At 26.7% G+C, this 24,062-nt stretch overlaps 1 protein-coding gene across 8 annotated transcripts in view; it reads left to right on the forward strand.

Moving 5' to 3' along the window:
• Positions 1-24,062, forward strand: part of MESK2 (misexpression suppressor of KSR 2) — a 238,770-nt gene that overhangs the window by 202,571 nt on the left and 12,137 nt on the right. For all 8 annotated transcript variants that reach the window (XR_012757344.1, XM_075372706.1, XM_075372707.1 and 5 more), the window contains 4 exons: positions 2,676-2,817; positions 3,597-3,743; positions 6,637-6,909; positions 9,113-9,197. Coding sequence is in view for 7 of the 8 variants with exons in the window: in XM_075372706.1 (XP_075228821.1) it covers positions 2,676-2,817; positions 3,597-3,743; positions 6,637-6,909; positions 9,113-9,197 (647 nt within the window). In the remaining variant the exon portion in view is untranslated. The remainder of the gene's footprint in view (positions 1-2,675; positions 2,818-3,596; positions 3,744-6,636; positions 6,910-9,112; positions 9,198-24,062) is intronic.

A 24,062-nucleotide genomic window follows, 5' to 3' on the forward strand; every position in this document is an offset into this window, starting at 1 on the left:
ATTGTTTGACTTATGCTTTAGTTTGTCCGTGGGTAAACCATCCTTTGCCATCATCCTTTTTTCTTTATTCAAGATTTCTACTCCATTAGATCAATAAATATGACTGTGCTAGATCCTTGCTATGGATACTAGGACTAAGTGCATCATTGATGTTTCTGCAGAGGAGAGGTTGGCTGCTTTTGCATTAGTGCTAATATTTCCAGGGATATATTTTACAGTATGTCAGCTAGTCAAGAGTACTAATTCAAACTAAAATACAAAAAAAATGACGAACAGATAAGTTTATTGTTAAAATACATTTCAAAAAATTATACAGAGTGATTCCAAATTGCACAGCAATCTCTCAGGAGATGATTCTGTAGCCAAAATTAAGAAAAACCGTTCACATAAACATATGTCAGAAAACGGTTTGTTAGTGAGTTTTGTCTCAAGAAACATTTAGCCCTGCTTTTGGCTCCCTGTGTGAAATTAAACTCTAAAATTAAAATTCTTTGGCTACAAATCAAGGGATAAATTTGGTGGTTCCTTATGTTTTTTGATCTAAGAAATTTAATAAAAGTAGTCCTAAACCTCTACCTCACTTGGGTTTTAAGAAAAACAGTATAAAACACAAAAACATTTGTCAGAAAATACACTTTTCTAGGTTTGGAATAAAATAACTGTTAATTTACCATTAAACAAATAAAAATTTCTAGTTAACTTTGTGGAGAATTTAATTCTGAGAAAACTGATGTAAATAATCTCTATTAAAATTAAACACAGATTTGAGAAGTTCAACTTTAATTAGAAACAAAACATACAAGCTGGATGGGAAAAGTGATATGATTTTAAACAGAACAATTTTCATCAGTGTTTCAACATCATAATGTAAATGAAAACATATTGAAAATTTATCAATAACAGAGAAAAATGAATAAAAATAAATAAAAATGACATACTTTTTGGTTTTTTCTCAAAAAATGATTAAATATTAAAATGGTTTCTTGATAAAGTTGCAAACATTTCTTTAAAGCAGTTGTTCAATGTGACCGTCATTCTGTTTAATGCATAGTTCAGTTCGGCAAATCCATGCTAGCCAGGAACATCTCATATATCATTATTATTACTAATATTAGCTCCAGCTTATATTATACGATGTATCAATTCTTCTTGTGTGCCAATATGAGCAGAATAGACTAACAGACTTCATCCAACCCCAAAGGAAAAGTCCGCTGTTAGGAGATCAGGAGATCAAGGTGGTCATTTTACTGATTCATTTATGTTTACTAAATGTGTTTTTTAAATGATTCATCATATCTTGACAGTAGTGACAAACATTTTATGCAGATTTGTTTGCAAAAAATGGAAGTGTGTGTGTGTTTTGTGTGTGCACATATGGAAAATGAAGGAAATTTCTTAAGTTTAGTTTTGCTTGGAGTACATTGTTTCACGACATATTTTTATTTTATCAAAATATATTTAAAAAATTAATTGTTTATTTAGATTTCTCTATCTACAAAGTAAATATTTATATCTGTTTGTGTTAATTTATTAAAAAAATTTGCGAATGAATTAGTTTTAACTCCAGTATCTAATAGCAATTCTCAGCCAGCACATGCGAGATTCCCTCTGGAAAGAGAAGCACTGCTTCCTCCAAACACTAGGGCTCCCGGAAGACATATTCCTGCTAGGCTGAAAGATGTTAGCACCAAAAGGACTTAAGGAAACGGACTGAAGGGAAGTCACACCGGTAGTACGAAGCTCATGTGCGCCTAGTCTCCCATAATTAGCCCAGACAATTATTTTTCATTACTCTAAAGGACTGGAACGCAAATAACAACTCCATCTATAAACAAAAAACAAAAATGTATAACCGCCACTAAATAAATAATGACACCCAATAAACGAAAGACACAGCAACAAGGGACATTTGTCCAGGATCTGCAATTAATAGGAAGACAATAAACTCCCACTATCCTTGCATTCCTAATAGCAGTTTATAATATTTTTCTTGGAGGGGTGGTCCCTATTGTGAAAAACTATTTTGTTTCTTAATATAACTCATTTATGATGCATTTATTAAAAATTAATAAATTATCCACAAAAAATTATCAAATGTTTTTTAACCTTTCTTCTGGGAAATCTTTGGTTTTATTGCTTCTCAGTGAAATAATTTTATTATCATTTATCTTGCAGTTTAGAGGAAAAATAATCTTAAAACAAAAGTTAAACTGTAGTTTATAACTTATTTGTTGGCAATGCCCATTCTGTAATAGTAGAAATTATATTTTGAATTTAATTGAGTGTACATAATTTTCTATCAATATGGAGTTTACCAAACTTATCAGGATGTGTTAGTAAGACTAGCACCCTGACAAAGCCTGGTACAACTGTACTAGTGTTATTAAAGTTTTTATTGTACATTTTTAAATGTAGTACATTTTATGTAGAAAAATTATTTTGCTTTTTTTAACTTTTACGTTAACCGAGAGTTAGTTGCTTACTCCATGCATTTGTAATACTGAGGATGTTTTACTGCTGTTTTAATTCTTACAGTTAATTAAATGTATGACGTATTATAACATCTAAGTTGAAATTTATGGTATTGTTCCTTATATTTACTTTTTTTTATCTTTTTTGTTTTTACATTTTTAATGTTATTTTTTTACACATATTTCATGTTTTATTTGTTGCAGTTATGAATATCCAACCATGGATGAACTGGCAAATCAGCTTAATTTTGTTCTTGGTCATTTTGGTTTGAAATCCATTATTGGTCTTGGTGTTGGAGCAGGTGGAAATATTTTAGCTCGATTCGCTCTTGCCCATCCTGACAAGGTGAAATATATTTTACTCATGCTGCTTTAGCTATGCATTTTATCTAGACACAGCTTTTTTATAATACAATACATGCATACTATATATTTAAATACTTTCATTTCAAAATTAGGCGAATCAATGGTTTTAAAGAATTCAGGATAAGAATTGAGAGGTGTAAGCTGTTATTGGTTTATGGATGTAGAAAGGATCTAGAAGAAAAGAGTTGCAAAAGATTATTAGAATGAAGATGGTAAAGAGAAGACCAAAAGAATGCTATAATACAATGTTTGTATACAGTAGAAATTATAGGCTTTCTAGGCTGTCTTTCCACAGTTTTTTTATTATTTTGAAAAATCTTTTTCAGTCTCGCATCTGATTATTTTCCACTTTTATGTTTACTTTTCTTTAGTAAGATCTCTTTTTTAATTTCAGTTTTGCTTACTTACCATTAAATTGTGATCCTCAATCACCTAATATTCAATGTTGTTCTATGAGCCTTGCTCTTGGCCATTTTATTGACATTATCTCTTCATCTCTACTCTGTTTGGTCTGTACTCATATGATTTTAGAGTATTTTGGACGTTAATGTACTTAGTAAAGTGTAAGTTTCCTATGCTTCGTTGTATTGGTAATTGATTCTATGTTTCATTTTCACTTTGATTTAAAACTCATTAGTAAATTTTGTAGAACATTTTGAGTTTTATTCAGAGCTGAGTAGTATTAGAAGATTTATACTGCTGATCTGTGCTTGTACTTAAAAATATTGACATAATTTTTAACTCAATTTTTGTTTTTAGGTTGAAGCGTTGTGCCTAATCAATGTTGTTTCAACTCAAGCTGGATGGATTGAATGGGGTTATCAGAAATTGAATGCTAGATATCTTAAGTCAAAAGGCATGACACAAGGTGTACTCGATTACTTAATGTGGCATCACTTTGGCAGGGTGAGTGTTTTTTTCTTATTAATTTTTCACATTTACAAAATGGTGTAAAGAAAAGTTGTACCTTTATTATTAATGTTAGATAAATAGATGAATAATATTAATGGATTGCTTAAAATTAAACTAATCTCTAATAATGAAATGCATGACTTGATAGAGTAATCCCTTTTTTAATTACACAAATGTATAAAGTAATATAAGAAAATAATGAAAAAGTAAAATATTTTTAAATTCTGTTCAAAAATCTTTAAAAATTTGGCTTCTCTCTAGAACTAGAATAGTAAAGCTGAAACATTACTGACATCCATGATCAATGGAATAGTTGATCGCATGAAGATGTTTACTTAAAATCAAAAATAAATATATTAATATGACAAATAAATTATAAATAAGCTTTTCATGAATGAGTGTGAGGTTTATTGAATATCATATGAGTATTTTGTAGATGCATAGATTGATATTGTAAAGCTAAGATAATAAGAAGAAAAACTCAAAACACGTCTTTCTTAATTTATGATTAACTGGGTAAGGAACAAAAATAAGAGAAACAACTTTTATACCTCTGATGAAAAAGAAGAGTTTTATTTTATTGTGTTTTTCACTTGTTTGTGTGACAGGAAATGTCAATAGATAACTTCATATCAGAAATTTATCTAATCGATTTTGCATGTTACATTTGTCAACATCATTAATGCATTGAAAAAAGCAGCTTATTAATTTTAATAGTAAACAGAATAATTACGTTTTATGAGCACTTATCTATCAATTCTATCTAATTTATACCAGCTAAATAAATTAAAAAATAAAAATAAATTACTATATGAAAAGCAAAAAAAGGTTTCTAGAACATGTTTAATTTTTTAGCTAAATATTTAAATAATTTTTTTTTTAAATTGAAAAATAAATTAAACTTTTTCTTTATGTAATCAGCTGATTTTTTCAAGTTGCATTTTTCATATATTTTTTGTTTAATTTCAGTTGAGAAAAGTATAATTCATATATACAATTTATATCAGCTGTAACTCAGAGGTAATTTAATTTTTAAAAAAAGAGTTGTAAAAATCCCATAATAACAATTTCAGATGATTTTATATTATAATGATTTTAGGTAAAGTTTTTACATACAAAATTTCAATCAAATCAGTCTGTACATAGAATACAGCCACCCAAAGACATAAATTTATTTATGGGGCTCCTGTATAATTTAATTAACCTTCTTTTCTGAATAAATAAATATTGAATGCATAAACAGATTGACCATGTGTTTAGCAAGATCATTTGAAAAGTAAACTTAATTGTTATTCAGGTTACAATCTCTCAATTGGTTCCATAGACTGTAATTGGATTGATAATGACCAATAGTCTGATAATGAATAATTTGATTTAGTTAATGAAGTTTGAAGGAATTACATAATATTTTTCATACTTGTTCACTTTTTTATATATTTTTTTTATGATATCGTGATGTAAGCTTGAAACTTGTGCGTGATATGTAAATGGAATTTTGTAATATGAAAAATGCCATGCCTGATAGGAATTTGAATCCCAGACCTCCAGATGAAAGGCCGAGATGCTACCACTCCACCACAGAAATCGGCATCTATAATCTTCATCTTCATCTATAAGAAATTTTCTTTCAGAAGAAAGTTAATCAGTTGTCAGTCAGACAGTTTATTTATAGATTTTGTGTCTTCAGTTGTTATAGTTATTCTCTAATTAATACTAATTGTTTGTAGTCAAAAGCTATCTTGTCAAACGTTTTTGATCTTTGAAAAGATTTATTAAACATAGCTTCAGCTACTGGCAAGTTACTCTTACTTCACAGTCTTCAGTTTCCAGGATACCACTTATAAGATTTCCAGGCATTACAGGGTTATATAAAATTACAAAAATTAATATTTTTATTAATTTTATGATCTGGAAACTTCCAGTTTATTGATGAAGTGAAGCAAGATTGTATTTTATCTTGACATTGCTATATTTTGTACTCCATCTGCTTATTAGAAACAAATGTAGTATCTGTTTATTAGAAACAGATGGAGTACAAAATGTTTTTTTAGAAACAGATGGATTGCCATTTGAGATGCAGTTATAAAACACATTTTTCTGATTTGAATGAAATTTTGCATTAAGGTTCCTTGCTACAAGATGGAACAACAGATATGTAGAAATTTTTCTTTTATGACAAAATTTTCCTTTTTAAAATGACAGCTGATATCTTTTTTAGATGGAAGTGAAGAAATTGTGCATTAAAGGGGAAGCTCCCTTGACAACCCACCTCTGCTACCAAACTACATGTAGTTTTCCCTCAGCTCCTTACACGACATACTTCTGACATTTCTCACCATTTCTAGTCTGTCTCTTAGTAGATATACATTAGATATTTCATTCTTATATTTCTCTATATTTAAGCCTAACATTTCCCGTTGAGACCACTCTCCTGCTTGTAAGCAATGTACTTTTTTCAATACGCTGTTAAATACATAATCTTACAATGGTTTAAAATAAACGTTATTTTTTATTATTTTCCTCTTAAATAGTTTTTTTAGAAAATAAAATTAAATAATGTAATTTGAATTTAAAAAAGAAAAATATATAATGTAATTGAATTACTTTTGTCATTACATCAGTAATATCTGGTGTCCTTGGAAATGGTGTTTCTGATGTTGTTGCAGCAGAGTTAAGATTATTTTTGGTACTGGCTGAAACTTCCACAATTACAATAAAAAATTCAGTACTTTATTTTAATTTTATCTTTATTAATTCAGTTTCATTGTATTACTTTTTAAAATTAGCATACTTGAGGGGTCTGTCATTCACTGAGATATTAGTTAAAATTGTAACAATTATGATTTATAATGTTTGTTTGTTTGTTTGTTTATTTATTTATTTATAGGGTACAGAAGAAAGAAACCATGATCTAGTCCAAGTATATAGAAATTATTTCGAACGTTGCATTCAGCCTGGTAATTTGGCAATGTTTATAGACAGCTATATTCGACGTACAGATCTTAATATGACTCGACAGTCAGATGCAGGAAACAAAATTAAAGATCCAACAACTCTTACTATGCCTGTAATGAATATAACGGGATCACTTAGTCCACATGTGGAAGATACTGTCACTCTCAACAGCAGACTTGACCCTACTAACTCATCATGGATGAAGGTATGTTTATTGTTGTTTTGTAAATCAGATATCAGTGTAGTTAAATATCTATTTTCAAAAAGTTATGCATTAAACACAGTAATTATGAACAAATATCAAAAGAAGAAATAGCTGGTAAAGTTTAAATTCCATTAACATAATCACATGATTTAGCAAACATATTGTAACAAGACCAGTATAGTGAGCCTCAGTAACAGATTCCTACCAATTATTATGAGAATAATATAAAGTATAATAATTGCAGAATCCAGTAAGGAACAAAAAGATGAACCCTTTTTGGTAAAGTATAGGTCCATTTAACAATCTTCCTTTGTTATACTGCTCCCTAACACACAATGAACACCTGTTGTATACTGAGAAGAGACCAGGTTTGGAAATCATGGGAACAAAAACCTTGGTCGACTGTTCTCATGCTTCGACTTGGGTCTGATCCAGCAGATAAAGAGGCTAGAAGTATAAATAGTTAGGATAAGACTAGCTAAAAAAGAGTTCTATTAGAACCAGTCTGTGAGGCATTATGGTGTCGGTCCTGCAAGGGCAGTTCTGCAAAGAATTCAGCGAGGAGAGGCTGTGAATCGTGTGGGGTCGGCACAGTTTTGTGAACCAGTCTAGCGAGACGTACGAACCATTCTAGCGTCGCACTGGACCATCTAGTATGGAGAGTCACTCTAGTCCAGTATGGAGAGTCACAGGTGTGAATCTGCGAGACATCAGTCCAGTGAGGAGAGTATCCAGTTCGATACGATTCAGGTGATGCCATTGTCGAGTTACAGTAAAACTATAAGTGTATAAGTGAAAGAAATAATGCAGTAGACTTCATTCATAAACTGTTAGGGTAGACAACAAAAGGGATTTGCAAGTGAATTTTATAAGATTGCTTGTTAATATAAGACTAGTGGTTAAAAGGGTTAAAACTAGTGGTTTCTTTTGTTAATGGGTCTGAATAATAGTTTTCTGTTTATATACCTGGAATAAATTCCCAACGATTGTTTATTTTGAACTCTGTCTTATGTGTAATCTGTATTTATTATTTACTATTGACATTACTATCACTATTTGATGTGTAATATTTTGATTGTAAGCATGACTGTTTTTATGTCATGCTTACTGTTTTAATTATGCTATGTTTTATGTCGTGTAATTATCGTTTACTACTATTATCCTGACTATTATTGTGCTTGTAACTACTATATTAATATTTGTGTTCATTAATTGTTTTATTATTGTCACTTATTATTATTATCATTATTGTATTTATCACCATTGTTATTATTATTTTTATTAATTTGCCTGGTTGTAATTTGAACATTTTAAACCAATAAACTGTAATTACATGAACATTCTAAATTGTCAACCTCTCAACATCCTGATCGTGCCGCGAAACAGGCAACAATATACTTATAATTACATTTGCTTGTTAATTTGTATTAAAAGTAAAGTTAAATGTTCAGACTTTTTATTTTATTCATCATTAGATTTTAGTAGAATTTTAAATCAATTTACCTTAATTTTCTAATTTTTTTTTTTATCTTAAATTCCTCTCATAAATTGTTAACATTTGTAATATGGTAGAGTCATACCCATAAAAACTACTAGAAAGCTGAAATATAATGATTTATATCTTTTATTGTTGCAGGCCTAATCATTCAGTTTAATTCTCATGTCATGAATACAGATTTTTCTGAATGCAAAATAAATTTCATTTCTTCACATCATTGTTTCTTTTTTTATTTCCTCTTGTAAAAATTATTTTAACATTATAATCAGAACAGGAACAGAATGAGGACTCAGGGACTTATTTAAAACTGTAAACAATATAATGCTTCTCTGAAAAAAAATTAACAGCTCAAATGATTTACTGTAACATTTAATAAAAATATTAGTGATGTAACAATTTTATATAATTAGAATTTTTAATAAAAAAAAAAATAAAAAAAAAAAAAATATGTGGCTTTTATTTTATATTTTATGTAATATGAATTTAAATTCAACCCAGAAGAAAAGATAGCATCTTTAAGGAAATGCTGAGTTTATCAGATACAATTCTGTTTTAGTATTAATGTTTTGCATTTGTTTTGTTAATAAATAAATGTTCATTACAAAATTGGAAACGATTACATTAAAGACAAATTTATAAAAAAAAAAATCCTTAGAAAAAATTCAATAGATATATTTTAAATAATTTTATTTCTCATTTATTTAGATCTCTGACTGTGGAATGGTATTGGAAGAACAACCTAACAAAGTGAGCGAAGCACTTAGGCTTTTCCTGCAGGGACTTGGCTTCGGTAAGAAATAATTTTTTTTTTCTTTTAAACACCATATATAGTCCTAGGGGGCTTTTTTAACTCAGTATTTTTATGCTTAACTACCTTTTAATATTTTATGTTAAACTTTATATTGCAATTATATATGTAATTAATATTATCATATTTTGGTATAATAGTATATATATATATGTAACGTGTATTACATATGGACTGCTGGTGAGTAATTTGGAAGCATTTCAAAATTTATCAATAATTAAAGATTGTGTAAATGCATTTTTTATCAAGCAGTACTAGTTTTAATTGTTATATACTAATGTGGTAAAATAATATTTATTCTGTTATTTAACCAATATATGTATAAAGCCAGTACTGTTTTATTGTGTTCAGATTAAATAAAATTATAAATGGCACTGTGCTATTTGTAACATTTATTTACATATAAAAGTGTCTTTGAATGTAAGTGATCTTTTGTTTTATTGTCCTGAATTACTTTAAAATTGTTAAATAATCAATAATAATTGATTAAGATTTCTTTATTAAAAGCAAAATGAAAAACAGTTTTTATCGCCATATAGAAATTATTACAGTGGGCTCCTTCTTAAGCAACTGTCCTGGAACCAGACCCCTGGCAGGACAGTGAAATAACCCATTAATCTAAAAGTATGGAAATAAAAGTAAAATTTTAAATTCATTTGGTAGTGTTATACAGAATACTCAAATTAAGTCATTATGTGGTATTCACACAAGCTCAATGTGTAATTTTATTAATTGATTACTGATTTTTTTTTTTAATATAAAACTGTAAAGAATAAAAATATATAAGGGGATCGTACAGAAAGTAGGATCCATTTTACCAATAAAAATTTATTAACTTAACTTTATTTTACTTCTGCACACTTAAGTAATTTTTTTGCTGTCATCCCAAAAATTTGGATTCTTAATCTCTTAGAAGTTTTTTACACTTTTGTGTATAAGCTCTATCTTAAGAAATTGAAAAACAGATCTCATTTTACATACCACAGGATTTTCCATTACATTTTTAAAAGGGATAAGACCAACTCAAATACTTCTAAACCTAGAATGGTCAGGATTACTGTGTGTAGCAGCTGTACTACTTTTGTTAGAATGTGATTTGTTGAGTTTTTAAGTATATCTTAAATGAAAGTATTTTCACAGATCCAATCTGAATCCAAAGATTTTTTATTGCTTTTTTATTGCTAAGATTATATTGCTACCAATGATACAAATATTTACTATACTTGAATAGATACCTAATTTGTCATGAATAAATTCTGCCTATGCACACTAATCATTTTTTAATAGACATACAAATAAACAACCAGCAAAGAATCGAGATTTAATCAGAAATGAAATGCAGACTTAATAGATCATCAAATTGTGGAAACTGGATGAAGTAAATAAAATTATATGAAATGGTATTGATAAGCAATGATGTCTGATGAATCACATATTTATTTGTGTGTAATGATTTAAAACTTTAAAAAAAGTAGTAAATAAATAATTTTGCAGCAGCTGAACAGCCAATTAAACTGAGAACAGTTAAGAAAGAGTTCACTGTATTTTTATTATTCTGTTATTACAATTTTTAATTTTTTAACACTTTGAACCCTTAGAATCTAACTTGAATCTAACTTGGGCATACTGTAAGTAAAATAATATAATTCTTATTAAAATCCTTTCAGTTATTTTCATTGTTTAGCACTTGAAGATCATATTCTAGTTCATTTTTTAAAATTTATTTTCAGCTCAATCTTAATAAACTTTTTTAAAGTTTACTTCCCTATCTATTGCACTAGATAGAGAATCATGGAGAGCTGCAACAAACCAGTCAAATGACTGAAGACAAAAAAAAGTTTACTGTGAAAGAGATAATTCTATTCTAGTTTTTAATGGTTCAGTTTTTCTTTTTTGCTAATGTTGATTTTATTTATAACGCTAAATCATTAAGGAAATTTTGACTAATAATTGTATAAAATTTAAAACAATTTTTTTTTTCAGATAAAGTATTATGTTAATGTCCCTCAACGGAAAATTAAATTTCAACTATATATCTTTTAAATATCTTAACCAATCATTTTCTCTTTGAGGTTTCAGGACTGTATGTAGCCCAAGTAGCTAGGATTCAAAATGTTAATTTTTTCTGGGAAGCTAATTTATTCTGTATGCACATTTTTATAGTTTTTTTTTTTTTTAGGAAAATGTTCTCCAATAATAAAAAATGGACTTACTGCCCTAAAACTATTTGAGTATCATAACTTTATATTTAGAAATAAAAACATTTTATTAACATTTTATTTACTTCTGGAATATATTAGAAGATAAAAAACTTAAACGGTTTTTTTTATTCTAGTCCATTATTAGCTTCTTCTTGACTTGAAAAGTTATTTATCAGATTTAGCCATTGATTCAAAGGAATTTAAATTTATTACAATGATAATCTTTATATCATTTTCTAATTACTTATGTTTCATTTTTCTAAGAACCTGGTAGGAATTTAAATACTTGTGTCAGCTGGCTGAGTAACTAACATTATGCTTGAATAACAAACTGTTCAAATGTTACTTGGCATTATTTACTCTCATTTATTTATAGCTACTAAAGATCTCATTTTCATTTAAACTTTTTTCTTTCAACCAAAAAAAAAAAAAAACAGATTATTACTAATTGTAATATAATTAATAACAAACTCATCTCATTGTTATCATACTTCCTTCTTAGTTATTGATCTTTAATATGAATAGTAATAAGACGTCAGCTGTAAAAAAAATGTTTGTTTATCCTTATATCTGTTTGTTTTTTAGTGTAACAACTTAATGAATCAGACATTTACTTCAAATTTAATATATATTATAAAAAGAAGAAATTTACATTAATGGAGTAGCAATAAATCCTATTAAAATTTTAGGAAGATTACTGGATATTGTAGTTATGACAGTAATTTAAATCTCGTAGTAATTAACAGTATCTTTTTTACAGATCCTCTTTATCATGCACATTGTCTATCCATCAACCCCTTCTTTCTTATAGAGCCGACAAGAGTGTTATGATCATTATCATTAACCTTAATTTTTACACCTGGAATTATGAAGATAGTAGTAAACAGGCATACCCCCATACATACTGATATCTGCATCCATACAAATGTCTACATATGTAATCTACACAAACAAAATTATTCACTTCACTTATTACTGTATTTGAAATAATTGTTAAATGTTTGTAGTCTTTGTTCAAATCCGTCAGATATTTAGCTTCTGTGTTAAGTAAAAAAAAAACACAACCTTATGTACATCTGAGTGTTTATTGTAAATCATTTTTTATAAATTTTAACCGGCATTGACCACTATGGTCATTAGCAAATGATGCCGATATATAACATTTGGTAGACCTGCACCCAGTATTCTTTAAATTTTGTAATCTATGGAAACAGATTTAATTAATATTTGTGTGGCCATTTCATCCCTATTTCACACTTTTTGATTTCCAGGATAATATTCCTTAAGGCACTTCAAATGTTATTGAACCATCATGTTATAAGGAGGTGTGATTATATCTTATCCATGTCTATAGTTTGTTAATTATTATAATTCAAGTTATATTTTAACACTAATAGCAGCTTGGTACTGTCTCTGGCTATAATTTTGATGTTAGGCTGCAATTAACAGCAAATTTGAGGTTGGTAAGCCATGGATGTACACTCATCATGTAATATTAATAATGAATATAGCTGTCTGTGTCCCAGATCAACAAAGCTGCTCTAGATATCTCCAGAATATCATTCCACTCCATCAAATAAAATGTGCATACAGAATATTTTTCTCTTTTTGTGAAGAGCAGAAATAGTTATTATTGGGCTTTGTTATATCTAAAATATAAATGTGCTGAAGTCTGTTTAATTTTTTTTTATCCATTTCATTTATCAACATAATGTTCTCTTTAGTTGATTCATTAAGCTTATATTAAAAATTATTGTACTTTAATACAATGCATACTTCCTAAATGAAAAATCATGTTCATTTAATGATATAAATTTACAATTTGGAAGCTGATAACTTGATTGCTTAACCATTTAAATGACCAAGTAAATGTAAATGATATACAATCACTGTGCAATAACACCTTTATGTATGTTTCTTAATATAATTTGTAAAAGTAACTATAAAAATTAATTTTATAATTTAATCAAAAAAGTAAGATTAATTTTTATGTTATATATTTTTAATCATATATACTGTTGTACAATTAATATATATTATGACTATATATCATTTTTTATGGCTGTTTGGAAATATTTACAAAATAAAAGCGATTTTTTGTATCATTCCAAAAAAATACATTTATCTTTATTACCAGTTTATTGACGCAATGTGCAGCTCCACTCATTCTAATAATAAATTCTTATTATATTATACAACAAAATGTAATTTATTGAAAATTGATTGATGAAATCAAGTTACTAAAAAGTTCCAGGGAAATTTCAGATGATTCTTCTACTTAAAAGTTATGTCATTGTAATTATTATTACTCTTACTCATCGTTCAATAATTTAAAATGTTTACGTTAATCTGTTTTTATTTTTATTACATCTTTGTATTGTAGAATTATTAAACATTTTTATCAATTAAATGCTTTACATTGAAATTGTCCTTATCAAAAATGTTCTAATTATAATTTATCTAGGTAAGTGGAGTAGAATTGTGAGTTGCGTTGGTGAAATTTTTTGGTACACCTTATGTATCTGAAGAATTCTTTCTTACATCACTGCCAAAGAATCACATTTTATCAATTTTCTTTATTAAAATCCAATTGGTTATGTTTATTCAAATTACACTTGTTTGGTGGTAAATAAATAATCAATTAATCATTAATAAGTAAAGATAATTCTGTAAAGATCTATAATAATTTTTATCTATAAGTCACAAAGTGATAATTTTGCAGAATTCTTCCTGAAAGTAACTGGATTGATTCTGGCAAAGTCAGTTTATTGAAAATATAAGCAAATATATCTAAAAATATTCAAAATAGGCTTCTTGTGCAACAACACAGCACTCCTAGCGCTGTTTCCATTGTTGGTATCCCTTCATATGAATTCCTATGCCAGAATCTTGCAGAAATTCCTCATCGCGGCCTCTTGAACAGCTTCATAGGTCACAAGTTTGTATACTTTCATATCTCTTTTCAGCCGGGAGAAGAAAAAGAAATGCAGGGAGACAAATCAGGGCTGTGGCAGCGTTGGAACTTTCTTTTTGATCAGAAACTCCCTCATTATCAACACAGTGTGGCTGAATGCATTGTCGTGGTGGAGGATCCAGCTGTCAGAGATTTTGGAATGTATATGAATGATGATATAATTTTGGGATGGATATGAAGTCTTTTCAACTGCGGTTAATTGGAATGTGTTACTAAGACATCCCATTACATTCCTCCACTACAAATTTTCCCATCCATCCCCCCTGCATGATCTGCCAGATCCAATATGGTTACTTTCAGGATAAATTCTGTAGCAATTCCTAGCCTTAATTTTATATTTATTTATTATTATTTTTTATTATTCCCATTAAAGTGACTTGATTCCCATCTATGAAAGAGAATTTAAACACTTTGATTACAGAATAAGATTTGATATCTAGCAACTTTAAAAATAATGTGTTTATATATACTTATAATAACATTTCACTACATGTTATATCACCATCAGAATATCAGTTAACATATACAATAATTTGGTGATTGTTAGTAAATGTGAATCGTGTTCATAATTTTTAAGTTAATTTTGTTGCATACTATAGTGTATCTCAAAAGCATATCTTCTTTCAAATTTTTTTAAATTATTGTAGAGTTCATTTTAGATTCTTAGGATTATAAGTCAGAAAATATTTTCCAGTTGATCTGTTTGCAGGTAGTTTCCCAATGACTGTTCAAGCAATTTTCATGAAAATATAAAAACCAAACCATTGGGATTTATTTACAATTGCCCACACCAACCTTTTGAAGTTTAAATTTGTTTTAAGTAACAATGAAATAGTTCATTAATAATAATAATAACTTTAATGATATTGGTGCAGAGAATATGAAAATTTTTACTGATTTGAATTTTTATTTCATTTATATAAAAATTTTTATTTCATTGATCAAGATTGTTATTGTTTTATTTTGCATTATTATGTTTTTCTCTTTTTTCTTATTTTAATTAAAATTTTCAGTGTTACGTATAAAAAATAGCTTTTTGTGTCGCATTATATAACTGATGTTATAAAAACGTTAACAGCTTTTAGGAATATTTAACTGCAATATTATGTAAATAAATCTTATTTGTAATCTTTTAATATTACATTTTTTATGAATGCATGCTTTAATAAAATGTGTTTACAAAACTCATTATAATGAAGTGTAACTGTTACTGATGCGTTTATTATTGTTGTTGTTATTGTTATTATTATTACTGTTCAATTTTAATTTAAAATGGTGATTTTCCACTATTTAAAGCATGTTTTCCCTGTTTGAATATGTTATTTATTTTTTCTACCTGTCATATGAAACAAAATCAAAAATCTAAACTTTTGAATTAAATAGAAAAAACTTTTTATTTGTTTAAGTATATATAATATAATTTGTTACTTTCAAACAATATATTATATTAAAAAATAAATTAAGTCATACAAATAAAAATAGTGTGTATTACTTAAATAATTAATAAAAAAAGTAATATTATTTTTTGTTATTAAATTTTAAAAAAGTAATTAAAATTTATTTCCCACTTTACTTTTTAAACTGCAAATATGTCTATGCTTAATCTCAGGTAAGCGTAAAAATAAAGAAAATAGCTTATTATTTGTAACATTGTCACTATAACAATGTCACTCACTATTCAATTATTTTTTTCTTGTTAATTTATATCATCCATCATCCACGTTGCCGACTTAGTTTCTTATCATCCCCTTCTTTTTTGACTTAAAAAGAAGAAAATATTTTACTTAAAATAACTTTCTACAGAATATTTTTATGAATTATTTTGAGAAGAAAAAATAAACAGGTCTTTGTTATTTAAGTAAGATTGTAAACTATAAAACTATTGTCAATAGCTAAGGAACTTTTTGAAATGTTTGGTTATAAAAAAATAATTCACATAATTTTTTTCTGATTAAAATATATCTATGATTATAACAGTGAATAAAATAATATTAAAGTAATTTTATCTATGAATTTGAATAATTTACTTTGTTTTTAATGTATTATTTAAGTTGAAAACAGTAAAAACTTGTTTTATTTTTTTAAATTTAATAATTTAGATTAGGTTACAGTTCAACCATTTATAAGTCATGATTATTCTAAAAACAACTGTAGTGATTTTCTTGAAACTTTCATTCAGACATTTAAATATTTTTGTAGTTATTAATGTACAGTTAGGTGAAATAATTTTTAATAATGAATAAATGAAAAGAAAGAAAAACTATCAATAATGTATAAATTATGTAGCAGGTGAAATTTTTAAGTTTAAAATTCTTGCACGTTCATAATTTAATAAACTTGCTTTTTACCCTACCAAATATGTGCTATGTAAGTTATCAAAATTGTTTACAAGAAATTACTTATAATGAAATGAAATGTAATTTCTATTTAGTAAACTTTGATAAAAATGTATTTGCACTTTTAAGTTTTGTTTTTGATGTTTGCAGAAAGTTTATAATGAAAGGTTTGTTTTTCAGCAATTGCTAACTATAATAAAAGTTTTAAAGTTTTGTGTTAAACTACGAACAACTTTACTTTCATTTTAAGTTAGTTACTCTCTCATCCTTCTGGATCTGTATTTATGTGTAATTTTATAAAAAAAATAATAATAATAAAACTGTATTTTCTGAAATCTCTAAAGTTCACCTTATTTGATGCTTTAAATGATGAAAAGTTCCTTTCTATAAAGTTTTATAAAGTAAAATAAAAAATAAATACATTTAATTGAAATAAATATTTATTTTACAGAAGGTGAAGACACTTAAGTTTAAAAAATAAATAACAGCATGTAAAAAAAGTACATAATGACTTCTTTGGTTAAACAATAGTTCCCCATCTTTTATCCAGAAGATTCTGCATTTTAATTCCATTCAATGATTTTTAATTTGTAAAAAATTTCTATACCATATTCTGTTTTGTATATTTTGATAAGACAAGAAGAAGGTTTCTGTCTGGATGATGTCCTCAATATAAACTGTTAAGTCTATTCTGCTTAACTTCCTTAATAACAAATTTGCAAATTGATATTATAATAGCAAACATATATTTACATAAAATAAATAAGTAATTATTAAACTGATTAAATTCAGTTTGGTGTTGCCACTGTTTTTTTTTTTTTTTTCATTTTTCATATCTGGTGAAAGATAATTTTTTTTTTAAAGGAAAGAGAATTGACTATTAGTATTTGATGAAATAATATAAAAAAGGTAAATTCATTTGTTGCTTTCTGTCTACTTATTTGTCTTATCTGTCTCAGTCTTAATTATGGCTGTAACACATATAAAGCACCAAGATACAAGCCAGAAACAAGAAACTAGCCAGAATAGTTATTCCTTTGAAAGTAATGACATTCATTTCACAGTTAGTACCTACAATGAAGGTGCTAGTTGTAGAGTTGGCCATTATTTGAGTTGATATGCTAATATGCAACATAATATCCAAATTAGTGATGCAGGCAATAGGAAACAATTTCACACCTTAGTTTCCGTAGTAAGTTTTTCACAGGTTGTTTCTTATCTTGAGAATAACTACCCAAGTTTCAGGAGTTACTTATATCTTGTGTCAGGTATCTTACATCTTTTTGGTTGTGGCAAACATAATAATATAAAACTAGTTAATCCATACAAGTATGAGATTCTAATGTAGTACAATGTAAAACATGATTCTTATAATTACATTTTTTTTCAAAAAAAAGGTATGCATTAGGTTTTAGAAAATATATTATTTTTTTTATTAATAAAAAAATAAGGTAAATGTTTGCTTTTAAGTCTATATGTGTGTACAAACACATGCGCCTGCAAATAAATGTTACTAAATTCCTGTCTTTCATTAGTTAATCACTAAGTTGAGTGATTAATATTTTAATGAATATTTTATTCATAAAGTAAAATAGTTGCCTACAAACTGACTTAATATATATCTAATTAGATATCTTGTAGTTACAAGATATTTAAGTAAGTTTTAAACTAATCTATTTGGAAACATTTTTTAATTTAATTAGTCAATTATTGATTTTATATTTTGTCCTACAGAGCTGCAGTACACATTCATTAAGGCTTATCTTCTTTATTCATAATTAAATTTATTTTAAGGGGAGTAGTTGAATTTTTTTTTCATTCACTTATAATGTATGTAAAAGTTTGTTACATACTAAACATAATGTTTGTTTTTTACGAAAATTGAAATTATGTATTATTGTGATCTGGCTCAGAAATTTATGAGAATGATTAGAAATGTTTTTTGTGTAGTAAATTAGTATAGTTTGCTTTATGTTTAGTGATATTAAACATTAATAATACACTACTATAAACAGAATTTTATGCAAATTATTTTTTTTGTAATATTTAGACTGAAATTAAAATGTAGTAGTTCAAAATTTAAATCTCTACTATGTTAGAATACTGTTTTATATAAATTATTATCAAAGAAGTATTATAATCTTAGCTATGTCTAGGTCAGTTTTTAAGGGCTGACACCCAATAGTGTTAAATGAATTAAAAAAAATAAATTGTCCCTTTAATATGTAAGACTTATCAGCATTTTTTTTTTTTAGATGAAATTCAGGCACTTTGGTCTTTCAGAAGCTTTTTTTGTACTTTATCTATAGATTTTTTTTATATTTATTCATTTATTTCTATATCTACCACTTTCTTATAAGTTCTACTTATTATTTTCCTTATTGTACTTTCATGAACTATAATAATAATAAATTAAGATTTTACTTATAACATTAAAGGAGAAAATAAAAATCTCAACTCAATTTAAAAAGTTACTACATTTATATAGTTTTATATCAAACTAAAAATAATAATTGAACCTTTTTTTTTAATAGATACCAGTTTTTTTTAAACCACTCTTAAAAAGATATTCTTTTTATTATTATTCTGAGTAGAATTGTTTATTTATCTGATTGCTTTCCACCATTAAATCTGTGTAAACATGATCAATTTATTGATTCTCAGATCTGTTTGTTTCTTCAATATTCTATATTTTACTCTTTACCTAAACTGACCTTTATAGCATAGTGGTACTTTCTTTTCTATCTGCAATGTTCTTGATTTAAATCGCATCAAAGTTTTTACATTTTTCATACACTACAAATACTCTACATATCTTATTCCCATGCACAAGCTTCAAGCTTATGTGTTAAATTGATCCTTTTTAGAAAAAATCTCTTATTAATATTTAATAAACATAATATTTTTTATTATAATTATTTCTCTGTTCTGAGCAAGATCATTCTTTGCAGTAAACTTACTCACAGATTACTCTTTGTTGTTTTACTTTCTAACCTTCCGAGATGCACTTGGTATGTACTACTTTGCACATATTTTTTTCACATTTCAGTTTATATATATTGTTTGTTTTATTAAGCTTTTTTTTTGTATGTTTTCATTTTAGTAGTTGCATGAAGTACGTTGAAATGAATTGCATGTTTCATTTGAAAAGTTTTTGTTGTTGTTAAAGATTTTTCTTTGTGATTAAAAAGTTGTTCAACCATTGCACTCCATTATATACTTCTATAGAAGTGTTGTGAATTTTGAAAGTATATTAAAGAATAATATGATACTTGATTAATCAACTAGTATCATGATCCAAAAATAAAACAGCTGTATTGTTGCATATTCTATAAATTCAAATTTTGTATGAAAACACATATAATCAAACATTCAGCTGTTGGTTATTTCTTTAAAAAATATTCTTTAATGACTTTCTTCAAACTTTCAAGATGAACATTTTAAAATTAAATTTTACAATCTACCTTATTCACTTTTTTTTCATGTCATTTGCAATTGGAGTATTGTAGTTACTATTATAAAGGCTTGAAAAAGTTTTTTTTTTAAACTGTAAGGTGCTTGAAAAATAAGGATAGAAATTTACCATTACATCCATGTAAATTTATGTATCTTAAAATCACGGTTGTTTACTGTTGGGCAGTACCTCAGCTATCTTAAACTTAATGCATGTCAATTTTAACTGTTGCTCATAATTTAATTTTAAAAATAAATTAAGTAGGACTTATTTACTTTTCAATTTTATCCATTTTTTTTTTTATTTTGTATATGAATTTGCTCTGGTGGTCTTATTTTATTTTTCTTCTAGAGGTAAGATTTTTTAAAATGAGAATAAATAATATATGATACATGACTAGATGTTAATTGTATTTTCATGCAACAATTTTATAAAATTAACATGAAAACTGTACACGTAAACTTTTAATTACTTAGTTTAAAAGTATTATGTTTATTAGTGCATTTTTTAGAGACTTATGCTCTCTAGCCAGCAGTTTGCAAACATTTCCATCATTATTTATTAATTAAGATCCAGGTTTCTCACATCTTCATTTATTTTATATGGACATTTTTTTTTGTTGTGTCTTCTTATCTGGAATCATAATAAATCTAAAGGATGTAAATAAAGTAAAAAGATTTTCTTAAATAAAACTAACTCCAAAAATAATATTTTTTAAATTCTTTAAACTTTGATATTCTGAAAATTGTACCAAATTGAAATAATTAATTTTTTTTACTTTTATGGTTTTTTCTATCAGTTTTTATTTTTTTTTTAGATATTTTGTTATAAAACTGCCTTAAGAAATGTTTATTAATTTGTATGCATAAGTCTACATTAATGCTTTTCGTTTCCATCAATGTTAATAGCAATATCTTTGATTATGTTAAGCTGTGTGATAAAGTCTGTTAGTGGCCTGTATAATCTGTAAGTCAGAACCTTTATTAAAAAAAAAAAAAAACTCTTCAATTCATTGAATAACTTATCAGTCTATAATTAAATAAAGTGTTAAATTAATGTGCATAGTTTTCATACTATATAATACTATAAATATGCTAAAGAAAGTTTCTCCCCAAATTTTACACATCGTTAGATACAACCTCCCCCTGTTCATATGACCTCACCATCCAACACATAATTAATTAAAATTGAAAAGCAATTATTTCTTGTATTCAAAAGTCATAATATTAAATTTAAAACTGGAGAAAGTATTTAAAATTCATCATAGTAAACTTTTGACCAAACTTTACACATCGTAAGTTACAACCCTCATCTTCCAAGTAAGTTATCTCTCCCATCCGTTAAGATATCAGCACCAAATTTTAATGGCATGAATGCCCCTACATAAAAGACTTTCTGCCAAATTTCAGATTTTTAAATATTCTGCTGAGATTAAAGCGATTTAGGAATGATGCATAGACAGAAAATTTTATCAAAATTTGTTATAAATGCCCTTCTTTTGAGGTCCATAGAACCCAAAAATGCAAAAGTTTGGAGGTTTTTTTTTACCAATTGACCAAAAACCAATACTTTCTTATATATAACTGCCAGGAATGTAATATTTATTACATGTAATTATATTCTACATATTAATATAACTTAATATCAGTTTGTATAATGTCAAGTTGCAAATCAAATTAGTTTTAAAGACACCTTTATAGCTCAGTTGGTTAGACAGCTAACCAATATGCTGGGTTCATTTGCTGATGTGAGTTTACAATTTTTTTGTCAGTCACTGTTTTATTGTATTATATCAGTTGTTTTAAAAAGTACTTTTATGTATATACTATTTGAAATTACTGATTTTGTAGTTAATATACACTTTAATAAAAGTGTCTCTATATTATAAAATTAATAAAATATATCAGGAATTTCTTTATACTACTATAACCTGCTTAAATTTTTTTTATATGCTATAGTTTTTTTTGTATATCATATTAAGTTTAAATTAAATATCTTTATTTAAATGGATTTTTATAAAGACTAATTTTCAAGTAATTTTTTTCTTTTGTAACCAGTTTGTTAATCAAAAGCATGACTCATCCCAGTTACTTGCTATATTAACCTATGTTATTCTATTACACACGTTGCCACATTATCAGTACAACTAATTTTTTAAAAGTGTACTTTACCCAACCAGACTTTTATTTTCTAAAAGATTACAATTTTAATATTTTATTTGCTTGTATCATTTATAATATGTAAATAATGTTAAAACTTATTATATATATATATTATAATTTGCTATTAAATACAATGAAATGTTTTGCTTGTCACTGCATTTCAATTACACATTTGGTAGTTGTAATAAACATGAATTGGCATGATTTATTGGTTTTTTTTTTGTTTTGGTTTTTTTTGGTGTTAGTGCATGATGATGATCCACTCATTGTGTTTTTTTTTTGTTTGTTTGCACTATATTTTAGATTATAAAAAATAAATGATCCATTTACAGAAATCCTACAAGAAATTGATGTACTTCAGAAATAGATTCTGTAGCTCAAAGTAAATAGGAATTCTTAAAAATGAGTCCAGAAACTATTTTCTTTTATATCTACATTTACTGAAAAGTTTTCTCTAAACGTAATGTAAGGCAATATTACAATTCTCATGATGTATATAATTGGAAAAAATTGTAATTTTACATGAAATTTACTTTTTAAAGAGAGATCCCAGTACTGTTTTTTCATTATTATTCAATAAAATCTTTGTAGAATCCAATAAATAAATAAATAAAATCTCCTCTGTGGATTTGATATAAATAAAGTTTGATGATCACATAAAAAAAGATAGATTATAAAAAAGCTGACAACACAATTGTATGATTTTTCCATCACATGGCTAAAGCTGTGTTAATTTAAAACTTAATTTAAAATAGTTATCGTTTTATTTAAATGTAATATTTTTTTTAAATTTAATTCAATGAGCAAGTGTGAAAATACCATATTTAATTCATGTGGGTGTGGCGATACTAACAGCGATAGTCAGCACTAACTAAACTAATGTAATTTCACAACTTACATAGAACAGATTTTGCTTGTATGGCCAGTTGAGTGATGTAGCAGCAAGGTTTAAGGCACCAGTTACCAAGTTATATGGGCAATTGTGTTTGAAACCCAGTGAGACAAGTTATTTTTTTACACTTTAAATATTATTCATTCACAAGGGGTACTATTGATGCATGCAGTATACCCACTTAGCTACTAGTTTAGCAAATTTTTTGTGGTGCGGAAGCGCCACAAAAAATTGGGGCGCCTTTTTACGAAAACCTTTTTGTAAAAAAAGGTTTTTTACAAATATTGTTTTTTAATTTAACAAATGTGCCTAAGAAACATAAGACCTTAATTAGGCGAGATACTGAGGGTGACGTTGCTCTGCACTTGCACCCCCTTAACCTTTTAAGTTGAAAATTTAATAGCATCAATGCCCCATTATATAGAAGTAATCTGACCAAGTTTAGTCAAAATCACTCTAGTAGTTCTGGAGATATAATGTGATTTAGAGGACAACATTGAACACATACAAACATCTGGGAAATTTCCATTCGGTTTTTTGGGTTCCTTATGTCTCAAAATGTCAAATATTTCTTAGCTGTGATAACCACATATGCCAAAATTGGACCAATTACTTTTCCTTCTAGAGCTATAGCACTACCTAGACAGGAAAGTAAAAAGAACTAATAATACAGTTATTGAAATAAATTCATAATTTGAAGAAATTCTAAAAATGGCGTAGACTATAAATTAATAAATGCTGATAGTATGCAATGAAATTATAGGGGTTTTGTTTAACTGCAGCAATCAGTAAGAACGATTTATATTATAAACATTCATTTGGCTGTTG

Source organism: Lycorma delicatula, chromosome 8 (assembly GCF_047948215.1).
Source record: "Lycorma delicatula isolate Av1 chromosome 8, ASM4794821v1, whole genome shotgun sequence".
NCBI lineage: Eukaryota > Metazoa > Arthropoda > Insecta > Hemiptera > Fulgoridae > Lycorma > Lycorma delicatula.